This window comes from Toxotes jaculatrix, chromosome 5 (genome assembly GCF_017976425.1).
Source record: "Toxotes jaculatrix isolate fToxJac2 chromosome 5, fToxJac2.pri, whole genome shotgun sequence".
Lineage (NCBI taxonomy): Eukaryota > Metazoa > Chordata > Actinopteri > Toxotidae > Toxotes > Toxotes jaculatrix.
Genome location: NC_054398.1, coordinates 28,433,390 through 28,450,381, shown reverse-complemented (window position 1 = coordinate 28,450,381; position 16,992 = coordinate 28,433,390). Strand labels below are relative to the sequence as shown.

Below are 16,992 nucleotides of genomic sequence, written 5' to 3'. Positions count from 1 at the left end.
CATGTTTAAATTCCTCTTTATTGCTCGAATGGAAATTTGTAGCAAGTAAAGGTTGAAGAGTTCGCACCTCTGAAAAGTTGTCTGATGGCTTTTAAAGTGCGTGCTAGGGCTGCATCATCTTTTCCACAGAGTGCAGTCTAAGTTCTATAATGTTTGCAGTCTTTTCCACAGCCCACTGAATACAGGGCAATCAGTCTGATGAGAGGAAGAGTTGTCCCAAAACAAAAAGAAGTTCAACCAACTGTCCGTCCAGTGTCCTAACTGCAAGAGCTTCTGCTCTTCAGCAGCTGGTTGAGGACACTGGTCTGTTTCAGTGCTCTGAGGCTGGAGATGTCCTCTGCAATTACTGGGACATCCTCTCCGTGACTTGTCTCGTTACCTTCGTCTTCATCGCTGTCAGATAGGGTACACAAGAGGGCGTCGTTCTCATACGTGGGGAAGTAATACCTGAGGAGAGACTGAGGTCAGAGGTCTTCACTCCCTTTATTTACAGGCTTTTAGCAGAATCTTAGCAAAGCATGTCATATACAGTTATATTCAGAATAAGGCCATCTAGGCCATCAGTTTAAGTAAGTAAGTCTGTTGTCTCCTACAATTTCCCTACCAACTGATCACCACCATAAAGATATATAATAAAAATAAATGGATTAACTAAAAAATAACGTGTCTGTTGGACATACTGTGGTTGGTCCCAGGTGGACATGTCTGGCAGCTTCATCACGTGACCTTCCGCCATGATATGATGCAGGACGCTGGCACAGGAGTCGAACTTCTCCTGGCAGCCGTAGCAGCGGCTCTGGTGGATCTGCCGCCGGATGAAGTTGACCAGTTTGACCTGCTGGTAGAACCTGAGATCTGAGGAGAGATAAACCAGAGGCAGAAGTCTGTATTTTAATCTGCATTCTTCTATCCAGAGTTAAATCAAACTGCTGCATCATCAGCACATTTAGCAATAAAGACTTGAGGGTCTTCTCACTAACTGCTGCCAGTTTCTCTGCCTTACAGGTAAAACAGCACATTGTTTTCAGAAGTTGTGCAGTGATGCTGAACTTTTCTGTTCCTGAAAAGCCCAACTTCATTTCCAGGGCTGCCTTTACTGATGAACGATGATGGAGCTTTTTGGATTTGACTATTTGTTTTTGTTGTGTGGTTTTACTCACTGAGTTCTGTCCTCAGCTTGTGGAGATCAAAGCCATGAGCTTCCTGAAAAACACAAGACATGCAATGATTAAAAAAAAAACCAAAAGCTCACAGCTGCACATGCTTCCCCGTGAGGCTCATTACACACCAGAAAACAAAACTGTGAGCCGGATGAAAAATGTTTGTTATTTTTGGTTTCTTCCCACTGGAGAGATAAACAGAACTATCTGCAGCCATGCTCACAGCACTGCGAGGCTATACATGGGCACAGATGCTAACATAACATCACCATGCGGACATGCTCACAGTTCCACTGCTATCATGCAGATCAGAGGTATGTATAATGTTTGGTTTCATGTGTTAGCATGTTAACGTGCTAATTAGCAACAAACACAAAGTAGCACTGAGGCTGATGGGAACGTCATTTGTTTAGGAGGAATCCTAAGGATGCTGGTGAACATTTTCATCTAGCACCACCAACAGGTCAGAGGTTCTTCATTCCATCATACATGATGTCTGGAACTACAGGCTAATCAACACCACATGCTAACACGGTAAGATTACACAGTCATGTCCCTTAATCTTTTTCTCAGTAGATCCTCTGCTTCTTATTGGTTAATTGTAATGTCTGGATAATTGTACAGAAATGTATTTCGATGCTAGTTGAAAATCAGTTTATCACTACAGTTATTGAACCAATAGGAGAAGAGATCATTTTTCAGGAAAGTTTGCTTGTTGCTTGTGAGATGAAGAAGTTTTCATTCTTGTAGAATGACTGTTAAGTGTTTTGTGTGTGTTGCTGCACCTTCATGTGTGTGTAGATCTGATCCATTGTCTCTGACTGATGATCACAGAACAGACACACAGCAGACACTGGATGAGCCTGCCAGTCCGACCAATCACTGAGGACAACAAACAGACATCAAGCAGATTTCAGTGTTTCACACACAACAAAAGTAAGTTAAAAGTAAGAGTATTACACCTATTTCAGATGTGTCAAGAACTATGAGTTGAGCCACTTTAAAGTCTGATCTTCCACAGAGGAGATAAATGACACTGAAGCAGTCAGGTGAACATCGAAAGCCAGTAAAACCTGAAGGTCTTGTCCTGAGACTGATGTGTTCTGACCCGTATGATTCCTGCTGGAGATACTCACTCATCCTCATTGTCTACCAGATCACGGTCATCCTCACTCTGCACCTCCTCCCAGGTTTTTCCCAACTCCTTACAAGAGAATGAACAGAGACATTTGAAGATTAGACACAGGGGAAAGAAAAATCCTCCTCTGATTAACAACAAATCTGATGGTGGATTAATTATCAGAATAATTGTCATTTATCAAGTGAAAATAACAAACACTTTGTGATGATTTGCTGTTTTACTCTGTTATTTAACGGTAAACTGAATATCTTTGGGGACTGTTGGTTGGATAAAACAAAACATTTGAAAATGTCACCCTGAACTCTGGGAATTTTTTTACTATTATTCCAGGTAGAGCCTCTTTAAACATGTAACATTAAACATTAATGACACATCTGTTAACACAACTCAGACGCCTGGTAAAAATCCGTTTTACCAGATAGTTGATGACATAAAAGCGGTCGTATTCACGGTTGTTGGCGTTGATGCGACGGTGAGCTTTTTTCCTCATGTGATCCTTAAGTGTGGTTTTATCTCGAAATGTCTTCTCACAGTACAAACACTGCAGACTGACAGGAGGATAAAAGAAAACAAAAAGAAAACATTCACTCAAAAAAAAAGCAAACAAAATCAAAAGAAGAACAAACCTGATTAAATACATCCTAAACCAAACCCACCTAACGTCAGTGAGGCTTTTCATTAGCTGGGGCCTTTAAAGGACAGTTGTGTTAATGGATATGAACACTGAACACTAAAGTCCATCGGCAGAAAATTCATCTGCATCTATTTTCATAATTGAATAATTGCTGGAATCTGCTGATTCAGCTCAGTGTGAAGATTTGATGCTTTTCTTTGTCGTTCATTATATTGAACTGAATATTTTTGGGTTGAACAAAACAAGACATTTAAAGATGTTGTCTCAGGCTGTAGGAAGTTACATAAACTGAACAATTAATAATGAAACTAATCGTTAATTGCAGCACTGGTGTTCACTGTCATTTCAAACAAGATGCACAACCTGAACTCCTAAATTTGAATTTAATCTAATGCTTTTCAGGAAACTTTAATTAAAATTAAAACCTGAAAATCATCTAAATAAAAAGATTTTTGTTACTGTTACATAGACAAATTTGTTCTCACTGTGTTGGTTCTTACTTGTCCAGTTTGCTCTGCAGAGTATCCAGGAACTCGTTGCAGTAGACGATGTTGTCCGGCAGCCCGATGCTGAAGGAATGTTCTCTGGCCATGTGGTTCAGCAGAGACGACCTGAAAACATGATGGCAGGAGTTTAGGAAGTTTGTTCATTCAAGGTGAGCCAGCTGATGGAAACATCTGCTTCACATCACATGTACAGCACCTGTTTCCTGTGAACTCCTCACTGCAGAACATGCAGAGACGATGGAAGCTGCTGTCGTCTCTCTCCCTCTGCTGCTGCTCCAGCACCTCCTCCTGCAGAAAACCAGAACAGTTAGAGAAACACCTCAGAAGAAGAACAACACCTCCTCTAAAACCTAGTTGATTATTTTCATTTATTGCACAAACTCTGAAACCTGATTTTGACTTCAAGATCTCCAACACACAGGGAACCCCTGTGATCTGAGATGAGTTTGATGTTGATCTGGACTCAGATGCTCACCAGTCGTTTCTGCTGCAGTTTCTCTCGGAAGAGTCGGTCCTCTGGGAGAACGTCACACAGCAGGAAGTAGTCCTCTTGTTTCTCTGTAAGAACAAATCATTATAGGAGGCATTTGAAGGCAAGATTTCAATTAGTTTGAGCAGAAAATGACATGAACTGTTTACAGACTAAACAATACTGATATACAGTATCATTGTGACATGGTTATTTCTGGAAAATCAATGAGAAATTCATTACATGTGTCTTTATTTGCCTAAATACCTGACAAATCACAATACTACATGAAAATCACTTCAGAAGCAGACTGGAGAACTCACCAGCCGGGCCGGTGGAGTTTGTTTTGATCACGCTGCAGAAATCTGTGACAGGCTGCTCAAGGAATCTGCCTTTCCAGTACAACATGTACCTGAAGGGCGACAGGAAAAGCATCTACAAATATACTCATAGTAAAAATTTGTTGTTTTTTTTTTTTTAGTTTTTGATTAGTTGGTTTGTAATTCAGTTGAACAAACAAACATTTTGAAAAAATGTTCGATCAGTGAGTAGGACAATATGCTTCCTGCTGCATCTTGATGAATAACTAATATGTCCAAATAACAGCTACAGTTTAAATATCTTTAAGGACTTTTTTAGGATCCTTTTTCAAAGACTTTCCCGGCCTTTAGAAATGAGCTGAACAGCTGTAGCCGGTGGAGGGTTCATACTTTGGGAGGTCTGCGATGAGCTTGACGTCGGCGATGACCATCTTGTGCTCCAGCAGCAGGTGTTTGAGGAGGACGTCTTTCTGCTGCAGAGGGACGGAGTCGGAGCAGAACAGACACACCAGCAGTTCCGCACTGGGACGCTGCAGACTGGGAGCCCTGGAGCTGTCGGCTGGCTGCTCTGGAAAACACAGCGGCTCCAGTATACTGTCCTGACCTGAGAGACACAGGTAACCACAGATTATCTAACATATTACACCAAGGTGCTCTCTGAGGAATGTCTTAAAAAATCATCAATAAATGTGCCAAGTCGTCTATGCACCATTTTTATAAAGACAGACTGTACCTGTAACTTGGACAATGCCAATAAAGGTACAGAATATTGAATTTCCACAACAGATGACAATGCATAACGTTCGACAGGTGGGGGGGGGGGGGCAGGATGCACAAGTTGTAACAGGCGTGTGAGTTGAAATATTTTCTGAATAATGCGGTAGATAAGTGAATTAATCAGCAGTAAGCAGTTTACGGTTTAACACTTTACACGGAGACAAAATGCAAGCAGCTGCTTAGCTTGCTAGGTGGCTAGCTGCTAGCTTGTCGCTTCTTGACAACGTGAAAAGCTGAGTCTGTTTCAGCTGGTTAATAGTTTAATTTTACAGTAATAATTTATTAGCAGGCAAACAACTCGCTCCACTCACAAAGCAGCTCAGTTAAATCCACTGACACTTTTAAAACTTCAACATACCATCTCTACTCCCGTCGCTGGCAGCCATCTTTGGTGTCATGTGGTCAAAACAGAGACAAACGGACCAATCAGAGGACGGAAAACCTCACGCGCTGCCTTCAAGTCTCCCGGTAAACGCATAAGCGCTATGGTGCCTTCAAGCGTTGGAAATCAGCATTTCACAACTGCATTTTGAAGGCCAGTGATTAGTAATGGCGATTGAACGGGATAGTTTGTCACAGTATAACCGTTTGCATGTCGATGTTTACTATGTGCACAGAATGTAGCCGGATAAATATTATTAAAAACTTTCTATTTTCATAAAATAGATAATATACAAACAAATTATATCTTGATTTGTTATTGATTTCCACTTATTAAATTTATATTTGTGGTCTGTGTTAAATTGGCTGTGATTTACTGTTACTCTTTTACATGTAGTGTGTAATAAAAATGAAAATAAAAATGAATCACCTCTCAAGGTTCACATGATGGGTGCCCTACTGAACCTCCAGAATCCAGAGAAAAGTTTCTGAGTTTACATAGATCTATATTTATTATATGTTTTCTTAAATTACCTTATTAACCATCATCATCTTCATCCACTTATCTGGGGCCGGGTCGCAGGGGCAGCAGTCTAAGCAGGGACGCCCAGACTTCCCTCTCCCCGGACACTTCTTCCAGCTCTTCTGGGCGAACCCCGAGGCGTTCCCAGACCAGCCAAGAGACATAGTCCCTCCAGCGTGTCCTAGGTCTTCCCCAGGGCCTCCCCAGGCATGTCCTGGTGAGACATGCCTGGAACACCTCCCTAGGGTGGCGTCCAGGGGACGTCCATAGATGCCCAAGCCACCTCAACTGGCCCCTCTCGATGTGGAGGAGCAGCGGCTGTACTCCAAGCTCCTCCCGGATGACCGAGCTCCTCACCCTATCTCTAAGGGAGCGCCCAGCCACCCTGCGAAGGAAACTCATTTCGGCCGCTTGTATCCAAGATTTTGTCCTTTCGGTCATGACCCAAAGCTCATGTCCATAGGTGAGAGTAGGAATGTAGATCGACCGGTAAATCGAAAGCTTCGCCTTTCGGCTCAGCTCCTTCTTCACCATGACGGACTGGTACATTGACCACATTACTGCAAAAGCCTGTCAATCTCACGCTCCGTCCTTCCCCCACTCGTGAACAAGAACCCAAGATACTCAAACTCCTCCACTTGAGGCAGGAACTCTCCTCCAACCTGGAGAGGGCAAGCCACCCTTTTCTGGTTGAGAACCATGGCCTCGGACTTGGAGGTGCTGATTCTCATCCCAGCCACTTCACACTCGGCTGCAAACCGCCCCAGTACATGCTGAAGGTCCTGGCCTGACGGAGCCACCAGGACAACATCATCCGCAAAAAGCAGAGATGAAATCCTGTGGTCCCCAAACTGGACTCCCTCGGGTCCCTGGCTGCGCCTAGAAATCCTGTCCATAAAAATTATGAACAGAACCGGTGACAAAGGGCAGCCCTGCCGGAGTCCAACATGCACTGGAAACAGGTCTGACTTACCGCCGGTAACGCGAACCAAGCTCCTGCTCCGGTCGTATAGAGGCCAGACAGCCCTTAGCAGAGGGCCCCGCATTCCATACTCCCAAAGCACCCTCCACAGGACGCCACGAGGGACACGGTCGAACTCCTTCTCCAGATCCACAAAACACATGTGGACTGGCTGGGCGAACTCCCATGAACCCTCGAGCACCCTATAGAGAGTATAGAGCTGGTCCAGTGTTCCACGACAAAAGGACAAAAGGACAAAAACCGCATTGTTCCTCCTGGATCCGAGGTTCGACTATCGGCCGAATCTTCCTCTCCAGCACCCTGGCATAGACTTTCCCAGGGAGGTTGAGGAGTGTGATCCCCCTATAGTTGGAGCACACCCTCCGGTCCCCCTTCTTGAAAAGGGGGACAACCACCCCTTTCTGCCACTCCAGAGGTACTGTCCCCGACTGCCAGCCTCCCTAGGTATCTGATTGAATCTCCTCCAGAGGTGGGAGTTGAAGACCTCTCTGACAGAGGGCTCAGCCAGACGTTCCCAACAGACCCTCACAATATGTTTGGGCCTGCCGAGCCTGTCAGGCCTCCTCCCCCGCCAGCGGATCCAACTCACCACCAGTTGGATCCGAGTGTCCAAGACACGACTACGAAGTCGATCATTGACCTTTGGCCTAGGGTGTCCTGGTGCCATGTGCACTGATGGACACCCTTATGTCTGAACATGGTGTTCGTTATGGACAAACCTTATTAACCTTTCTGTATTATTTTCTCATGCTCTAGTAATAATACATTGAAATAAGATAATACAAATTTTTTAAGAAAAAGAAGAGGAGTTGAGGACTTGGATGAATTAAATTGTTAAGGAACCACTGGTAAATCTGAGGTAACCTGATCAAACACAACATTATTTAAGAACATTCACAATGTGAGCAGAATACCAACGAAGATAAAGTCTAAAAAATAACATTTTTGACTCAGGGCCCTTGTATAAGGGCCACATGATCTGAGTGCTAAGGCAGCACTGACTTTTGTTTTTAAATGGTTAAAATTCTATGATATAATATGCAGTTCCTCATATTGTTGAACTTAATGAAACACAATGAATCTGAGGTTTGTGAGGGCCCCAGGGTAGGCTGTTTGCGGTTGGTAATCCAGTCTATTAAGTTTATGTACAAACTGGAAGGTTTCTCTGAACTCATCATTCCAGAAAAAGACCACTAGGTGGCACAGACAGCTCAACCTTCATCCTTCAGTCAGTGCATTTCAGGTATTTCACTGAAATGTCAGACAGTATGTTTTGTTATACCATAATAAATAAATCATAATATTATACTATTTAATACTACAATATTACTACCACTACTAAACCAAATATTACTACTACTACTAAACTACTACAATATTACAATGTTTGTTATTTATTTGTTTATAATATAATGTTTAGATTGCTTCTGTGTGCAATTTCATTGTACTTTTTGTGCAATGGCAATAAAGATTCTGATTCTGATTTTACACATACAAACATTGTTATTGTTGTCAAAACTGATAATTATACAACATTCTGCATCTGAATACAAAACATATTATTACAAATAAAATAATAGGAAAATAATAGATTCTACAAACAGAGCAATACATCACAAGTACTGCTGTTTATGACAGTGATACTGAAACTAGTAATACTAGTTATACAAGTAATGAAACAGCAGAGCAGAAGATATAAAAATCTGACAATAAAAAACGTGTGTTTGCTGATAAAGTAACAAAAGATACATGAAGAAAAATGCTTCATAATAAGAGTAAGATTGTTGTGGTAGAAGACAGTTTTAAGTGTTCATCCATGTTTATTCTGTACATAAAGTGATTTATTCTATTAGTGTGGTGATTAAAATGACATGAAAACCTTTAAATCCACTGAAGTTTTTTCCTTCAAACACATTCACCCCCCCCCCCCCCCCACCCCCATGGAGGTGGGGCTCTCTCTGCCTCCCTGCAGTTGTTCGTTCTCCTCCAGTAGCCTGCTCAGGTGTGTTCAGGTGCTGCATTATTCACACAGAGCTCAGCGGCTCTAATTAAACCCTGGAGAGAGGCAAGAGAAGGCAGCCGCACACAGACGCAGCAAGGATATGATGTGGATTTCTGATTTAGACCATAACTCCCACATGAGCCACATCAGTGTTCACCTCCAAACAGGCAGAGAAATGTTTGTTTTTTTAAAAGTGCACACTGCAGCTCCAACACCATCCCACATAAACAGGGCTATGTGTTACAGAAACTACTGCATGTGCTTTTCAGATCAAACATCATGTTTGGGAATCTGGCTTTAATTGTGAAGCCTACACTGAAGCTCAGGGTTTCAAAATACCTGAAGCTCAGTCTTTTCTACAAAGTCCCACAACAATAGACAGAGACATATTTAATGTAGAGTTTTAAATTCTCCCGCAATGTCATTCACTACTTTAAAGGGTACATCAGCAATTCTTGTAATGCGCTACTGAAAAGTCAGGGACATTGTGAGAGACACATTTTTTAAAAAAAGAATGAGTGGTCAGAAATGATGCAGGAAAGGTCAAGATGTTCTGACTTTTAGTTCCTAATAGCTCCAAAAAGACTGGATCCAATGTTTCCCATAATGCAAACTGAAAGAGTCTGGTAAACGGCCTCAAAGTGAAGGCTTTGTGATAGAAGAATGCTGTCCTGTAATATCATCAGACTCGTGATGGACAGTTTTTGATGCAGCTGAACCAGAGATATCGTTGTTTTTAATCCACACATTCTTCTTTCTTGGCAAAACCTAGTGCCTACATTACCCACGATGCAACTCAGCTACAAATAGTTCAATTTAGAGATTTGGGTGTGGCATGTTAATTGGTTACTCTAAATCGCTGTAGGTGTGAGTGTGTGTGCGTGTGTGCGTGTGTGGTTGTCTGTCTTTGTGTGTCAGTCCTGCGATTGGCTAGCGACCAGTCCAGGGTGTACCCTGCCTCTCGCCCATAGTCAGCTGGGATAGACTCCAGCTCCCCGCGACCATGACGGATTAAGCGGTATAGAAAATGGATGGATGGATGGGTGTGGCATGTCAGTAGCTGCTAATATATCCTTTAGCCTACAGCAGACATGGAGGGCAGCCAATTCAGGTGAAGACACAGCAGTTTCCTTTTACCTGGAGGATCGGGGACCCTCCTTCAACAACAAGGTACATAATTCTGGACAGGTAGTTTGAAAGGGGAGTGAAGGAGGAGATCTGTGCTAAAGTAGAGAAACCTCCCTCAACAGAGGAGGAGGTCTATGACACCACTTATCTCCCACCTACATTTCAGTCCTCTCCTCCCTCCCCAGGAGATTTAACAATCATTCACACTTGGCCTCATGTGACTCCAGCACTTTAATGACCGTTGTTACAACAGCCAGGAGAACTAACGAACCGAGTGACATCAAGGCCTTGATAACAACCTCACACAGGTGAAATACCTGGGCCTTCTCACCAGCCTCTCAGATGACAGCTGAAACATCTTTAAGATCTACAACCAGGTCCAGCTTCCCTCCATTCTGCTACTCTTGGATAAACCTAACACTCTGGCTGCTTATTTTCTTTCTCTCTGCCCATTAAGAGTGTTCATACTCACATCTCTCTCGTCCACACCACCTTTGTTGTTGTGCATCCAGCCTGTTCAGTCACACACTTCAGATTAGTGTCAGTTTGATTTGTTTGTCTAACCCAATTTAGTCTGTGTTCACTGTATTTACATGCCGTTCTTCTTTGATATCTCTGTACTGTACTTCAATTTGCTGCTGCACTGGCCCACTTCCCTCCATTTAGCTTTCAAATAATCACTCTACTGACAGCTCGCCTACCAGGAAGATGCAGAAACACTAGTGAACCTCCAGCTTTTCAAAGCAGAAATTCAAACTACCTCCTCCGCCTGACTGCTGCTCTCCACTCAGGTCCAACCTGGATGCTGCCGGCAATGAATTGTTGCATAGCAACTGTCTGCGCAGCACCTACAGTGTTCCTCCTGTTTGGAGCGGGGGAACCTCAAAAGATGTCATTATGTGGGCAGAGTCGCCCACATGGGTCAGTGTCAGCCAGTAGCCAAGAGGGCTTTTATTCTTCTGCTCTCCCTCTGTGTCCATCTCCTGTACAGTGGCGGTGATGGTGTGGACACAATACACACACACACACACCCACACATACACACTGCAGCTGTAAAACAGTGGAAAGTGGCTGCAGAGGCATGTGGTCAATAAAAAAAGTATGATAAGACACAAAACCACCACAAAGAGATGAATAACATGTGACATGAAATCAGAGAATATGAAATAAATCACAACAGAAATATTTAGCTTTTAATGTTTGGCATTGAAAACAAAAAATGATTCAGCTAAAGTGCTGTGGGCCAACTATTAGTTGTCTGGAAAAGATTGAGGTTTGAGTTCATATAAGTACTTACTTGAGGTTAGTGGACCTTTGTTGTCATGGTTACAAATCATGAAGTTAGAGTTTATTTAATTCTCTGTCCTTCTGTGTTCGAGTCCTATTGGTTTAATTTGTTATACTTTTGGCTTTGTAAAAAGAGCCAGCAAAGGGAAAAGGCAGATTAAAAAGATTTCTTTTGAAAATACCACAGGAGCGAACTGTTCTTCAGTGGGATGGTATTCCACAGATTAGAGCTAAAAAAAAACATTTGTTTTCTATGATTTCTTCTTTTTTTTCTTTTTTTCTTTTTTTTTTTGTTGTTTCTGTGAAAAATTTCTATTTGCATCTGACGTTTCTTTATTTATTCTATTTTGCTTGTGCACCACAACTTTGTTCTACTGATACAAATCTCTTTGTAAATCCCTTGAAAGGTTCCAGACAAATACATTTCAGTAGTGCCACATACTGAATATTGAGCTTTTAACCAAAATGTGCCCTGTAACTGGTTCTCATCAGTAATATTATATAACTTCTAATCTGTGGGTCCTCAGCAAATATTGTGGAATACTGGAAATGTTGGTACGAGGACCGCAGGCTGCCAGTCTGATAATGGTTTCAACATTTCACTTTTAATTAAGCCCTGAAGGAGAATCCAAACTCCTTATCATAAAAGAGAAACGCCTCCTTTAAAACTCAGATTGGTACGAGTTCCCATTTCAAACTACACTTTTCCTTCATCTCTAATTCTGCCACTGCTCCTCTTCTCTGAGGCATTAACTGTTTGTACTGTTACTGTGTTTGAGTTTAACTGCAGTGTGTCCACTGGAGACAGTTCAGTTGTCCATCAGCTTCCATTTGACAAAGCTTTTCCTCAGTTCTCCTCCAGGGGCACTTTGTGCTATTGTGCTGAATAATAAACTCTTCAGTTTAATAAAACAGAAACTGAACAGAGACCTTTGGGCAGGTTAGACAGGATCTGAGTCACAGGAGGTTAGTTCAGACCAGTGTGATGTTTTTTTTCCACAGATTTTTTTTAAAGCAAACAGAACAGAGGCCTCTGTTACTTACTGCTGCAATAAAGGTCAGTGTCTGTGGCTGCAGTTCCTCTAATGGCCACTAGATGCTGCTCCAATTAAACTGTTCTGAAGAGAACAGGAAAAAAATCCAACCTTTCACAAAATGTAAATTCTCAGTTAGTTTAACCTCTTCTCATGTGTCTTAGACCTGTTTCATTAAGATGCTGTTGAAGGTAAGTTTGTGAGTGTGTTTTCTTTTTGTATGTGTCTCTCAACCTATCATGCTCTGCCATAGTGTCTGCTCCAGCTCCAGCTGCTTTTCCAAATTGAAATTTTATGGTACCTGAGAAAAATGGCAGAAAGCAGATACTCAAATCCAAGTTACACATATACTTTTTTTTTCAATTCCTGGAAACACCGTTCTGTTCTGTAACTTAGAGATCACACATTCAGTCCCTTTGGTGCCCTGTACTGTATGTGTCCATTAGCAGCTTTGTGTCCTTGAACGTCTGTGTAAATGGCTCTGAGAAGAGCTCCAGCTGGATGGCTGAAATGTAAATGTAAAGGCTTTAGTGTGACATCTAGCAGCTGAGAGTGTCCTCGAGCTTCCAAAATGGTTTTGAAAAATAAAGCTGACACTGCATCACCAGACACGGTTAAAGTCAACCTTACATTGTTGCAGTACAGAGGGTGTAGAAACAGATATGTAATCTCATCATCAAACAGGAATTTAGTTAAAGGATCATGTTGTTTTAGCAGGTTTAGCTCATTAACTGTAAAGCTGACTGTTGACGCTGACAGATTTCAGTTGCTGAAGGTTAATTTTCATAGTGGGCTGAAGTAAACAGAAAGCAAAGGTGGCAGTCTATCTCCAATCTATGGAGGAAAAGTCAGAGGAAATATGAAACGTGTGTAAATTGTTGTATGGGTGGATTTTTATGGATTGTCAGAACTTTAAGATCCAAGTGTGTTTGTATATGAAAGGAATTTGACTCTAGTTTCAAGTGACTCTCAGTGAGCTCACACACAGTACACAGCACTAACAACAGTGTCCAGGGAGGTACAGATGGACATACAGCAGAAACAAGGACAACAAACAAGGACATGCAAACAAAATAGGACTGTTATGTGCACACAAGGAAAAGAAAGAAAGAAGGACAGAAAAAAAACATATACACGTCAGACAGTTTCTGAGGTTGTTAACAAGAAGCATTTAAAACCAGATGGCTGTGCCGCTCAGGCAGAGACCATGACGCGGGCAGGCTTTAAGACCCAGGGGGCGACACGTGACGCGGAACCACAACAGGAAGACGGAGCTCACGTTGCCGGTAGGTGTGCTAGCCTCCGTAGCTTTAGCTACAGTCTCACCGGTAAACTTGTGAGTTTTAGCGGCAGCTCGGAGACGTCCTGCTGCCGTCCTGTGTGTTTCACTGAGGCGCTGTTAGCGGCACCTTATTCTGACCACGACGCTGTTTGAAAAGTTATCGCTGCGGCTAGCCGCTGCGGTTAGCTGTTAGCACACACGGGTCAAACAGCAGCACAGCACCGGGGGTTTAAACAGGGGTTTAAACAGACTAAAGGTGGAAGCAGAGACCGCCTGAGGATAAATGTTTTACAGTGAAATTATGACATGTTGGGCTGTTTCTGTCACTGACTTCCAGTTAAATGTGAGTCTGTTCTGTCTGTGAAGAAAGTTTGTTGTTGCTGCCGTGAACAGTCACTGATGGAAAGAAACTAAGTCCATTCACTGAGAGACTTGTGTTCTATGTCACGTTATACCAGAGCAGCAACCATTAATTGATTAGTTGATCGACAGGAAATTGACTGAGTAGTAACTGAGGTATTTTGATAATTGACCCACAGAAGGATCTGATCACTCCTTGTCTGAGCAGCTCTGGGTGGGAGCTCCATCCCCTGTATTACAGTCTGTTCTCTTATTGTTCTCATGCACTTTGGTTTGAGCTGAAAAGGTTTTTGCTCATTTATGTTTTTGTTTGCTTGCAACAGTCACAGAAATCATGAACAACATTAATGTAAATGTGCCGGGGTTAGCTCAGCAGCTAGTTTCTGTCCTGACACAATTAAAAATGATTGAACTGTTTTCCACATAATAAATTTAAAATGAATAAAAGAGCAGTGAGGAAGAGGAGGAAATGTAACACAACATTTCCACAGGTTTTCCAGAGGGTTTCTGCTGATTGTCCAAAAGTCAAATCAGATAGTTTGATAATTGATCAGTTGTTTAAGTCAGATATCTGGTTCCAGATTCTCAGAATGAGAGGATGTGCTGCTGTTCTCTGATTTCTGACACTGTAAGAGAATGAATGTGATTGGGTTTGGACAGTTGGTCAGACAAAACAAGACATTTGAAACTGTCACCTTGGGACTTTTCAGGGCCCTTTTTACTATTGTCTGACCAAAAATAATCATTCACTCACAAAAATAACTGAAAGGTAATCAATAATAATAATGTATCCTAGCTTAGCAGTAATTGCAGCTTCCAGTTGGGCTTTTGTTAGTAGAATAGTGGGACAGTCCTTTTGTTATGTTGCAGTAATAAGAATTTGATTTGTAGTAGTAGATTTCTTTTCATATCATATATGGGAGAGCAACATAATTCCTACCACAGTGGATAGTGTTTTGCTGTCGTGTTGCTGAAAGGCTGTTTGAGCTGCAGACTTGATTAAATGTCTGATATTACAGATGCAATCAGCAGAACCGCTGTCCTGTCTCCACGGGAGCTTCAAATTGTTTTTGTTGTGGACACACAAATTACTTTTTATCAAACAATGTTTTGTAATAAAAATACAAAAAGAAAAGAACAAATGAAATGTACTAAAACCATCAGTAAGGTAATCAGATACACATGAGAGGACCACCTATGGTGTCAGTATTTGAAAAACTAAGAATAGCCCCTTTCAGACACCAAAATGTGCTGTGAACCTTTACACGTTGGTCTCGTGTGTGATTAAGTGTCTGAGTCAATTTTACATAAAAGTTTTACTTCAAACTTTGAGGCATTTCCATAACTTTGAACATATGCATGAGTCTGACTGCAAACCTTTGTCAAGGTGAAAAACTTCATGTCAGATGTTAAGGAAAGTGGTAAAAATTCCTGGATCTGCCTTTTTATCCAGATCAGAAGTTAATGGATTCTTCCCTGGACCATTCCCCATCCCTCCACCAAGTCCCTTATATAATGTAAATTATCCTGAAATTGGTCATTCTGCATAATGAGTACTTTTAGTTTTGGTACTTTAAATATATTTTGATGTCAAGATAAAATCTGAGTGTGTCGTCCATCTGTCTGCAGTCCTCCGAACTCAGCTTCACCCAGAATCCCCTGTACTTTAGACATCAGAGTAAAGTAATTAGCTTTACCTTCTTCCTATAATTAGTTTAGAACTAATAGTCATCATAAAAAGCATCACTACATACCGGCAGCATTGGGGGCGTGTGTGCATGTAGACATTCTGAGTGACATCTGACAAAGCGTGTTTTTTCACTTGTTATTCTGTGTTGTAATGTGGTTGTGTTTGGTTATAATGTGTTGTCTGGTGTTAACCTGTGTTGCAGTGTGTTATGGTGGTGAGAGTCATGCTGTTCTCTGATGTTTGGCTGCTAAATAACCTCAGCAGGGAGGAAGCTGGAGTGCTCTGGAAGAAAAAGTTGTTAACCTCCAGTGGGGGGAAAAAGGCCACATTTTTATGGAGACTATAAAACTCAGTGTAACATCTCATTCATCGTTTCCTTTAGATTTATTTTTTAGAGCAATCACTTGTGATTTCACTGTCATGTCTCTTGACAAGTTCATTTTGACAGCCGGTATTTGCTCCGTAACAACAACCTGAACTAGCCACATGGGAGGAGGATGCGTAGTGGTGGCTCAGCCTGGTTATTTCTGTTTGATTTCTATGCTGTCAAGTGGCTTTAAGCCTGTATTTGTGTGCCAGAGTGGCTGCCTGAGCTAATGACTGCATCACTGACGACCCAAACTGCCCATTAGGCCTCCAAGGTGAGTGGAAGCAGGGATTTTTGTAATGCTCTCCCTGCTGTCATGGCCTAAAAAGCCACGTGTGATGTTCTGCATGAGAGACAAATCCCATTTGTGTCCCAGGCAGTGGGCCCGGATCCTCCCAGCGTACAGTCAACACTGACACCCGTCCAGTAATCACCTTAGTTTTGGCTGAGCGAGCACGGTCATGGCCGGCATCGCACGGCGAAGCTCGGCGGCCTGGAGATGAATAAATAGTCTGTGATAAGGTTAAAGAGATTATCCAGCAAATGACTTATTTCATATAAGTGCCTCATACAAAGTCAGACCAAATGCCACGCTCATCGAGAGGACTTTTTGTTGCCCCATTAGTGGCTCGACATAAGGATGGTGATGTCAGCTGGTTTTGCCCGGAGCACACAATTTGGACAACTACCTGCTGCATTACAGTGAAATGTCCTGTGATGTTCATGGTCTCTGGAAGATTATTCCTAATGTTTTCAGTGACCTTCAAACCCATGGCACAAATTCCATATGGCACCTGTTGAGCGACGGCTCTGGTCTGACAGCAGGTCCATCAGCTTTCATACTGAATTTCCATCCAAACTGAACACACCACACAGCTCCTCTCCGGTACACTGCTGTGTTTACCTGTGGTGTTCAAAGCTGATTTCAGTCTCTTGACTGAAACTTATC

General features: G+C 42.3%; 2 protein-coding genes across 2 annotated transcripts in view; one reads left to right on the top strand and one right to left on the bottom strand.

Annotated features, from left to right (window-relative positions):
- Positions 1-5,400, bottom strand: znf277 (zinc finger protein 277). The gene is made up of 12 exons (XM_041039050.1): positions 5,366-5,400; positions 4,621-4,834; positions 4,234-4,322; positions 3,917-3,999; positions 3,638-3,729; positions 3,436-3,546; positions 2,717-2,849; positions 2,297-2,364; positions 1,946-2,042; positions 1,161-1,203; positions 681-855; positions 1-447 (listed from the first exon to the last, which is right to left on the bottom strand). Exons 1-12 carry the CDS (start codon positions 5,391-5,393, stop codon positions 258-260), a joined length of 1,323 nt encoding a protein of 440 aa, XP_040894984.1. The 5' UTR covers positions 5,394-5,400; the 3' UTR covers positions 1-257.
- Positions 5,401-13,593: 8,193 nt separating this feature from the next.
- immp2l (inner mitochondrial membrane peptidase subunit 2) overlaps positions 13,594-16,992 on the top strand; it is a 106,074-nt gene continuing 102,675 nt past the window's right edge. The window contains exon 1 of the mRNA XM_041039287.1: positions 13,594-13,630. The gene's annotated coding sequence lies outside the window, so the exon portion shown is untranslated. The remainder of the gene's footprint in view (positions 13,631-16,992) is intronic.

Coding starts and splice junctions, on each gene's coding strand:
- znf277 (XM_041039050.1), bottom strand. CDS start 5,393: ATGGCTGCCAGCGACGGGAGTAGAGATG. Junction 2,850..3,435: donor CTGCAGAGCAAACTGGACAA/GTAAGAACCAAC, acceptor TCCTCCTGTCAG/TCTGCAGTGTTTGTACTGTG. Junction 2,043..2,296: donor CTGGTAGACAATGAGGATGA/GTGAGTATCTCC, acceptor TGTTGTCCTCAG/TGATTGGTCGGACTGGCAGG.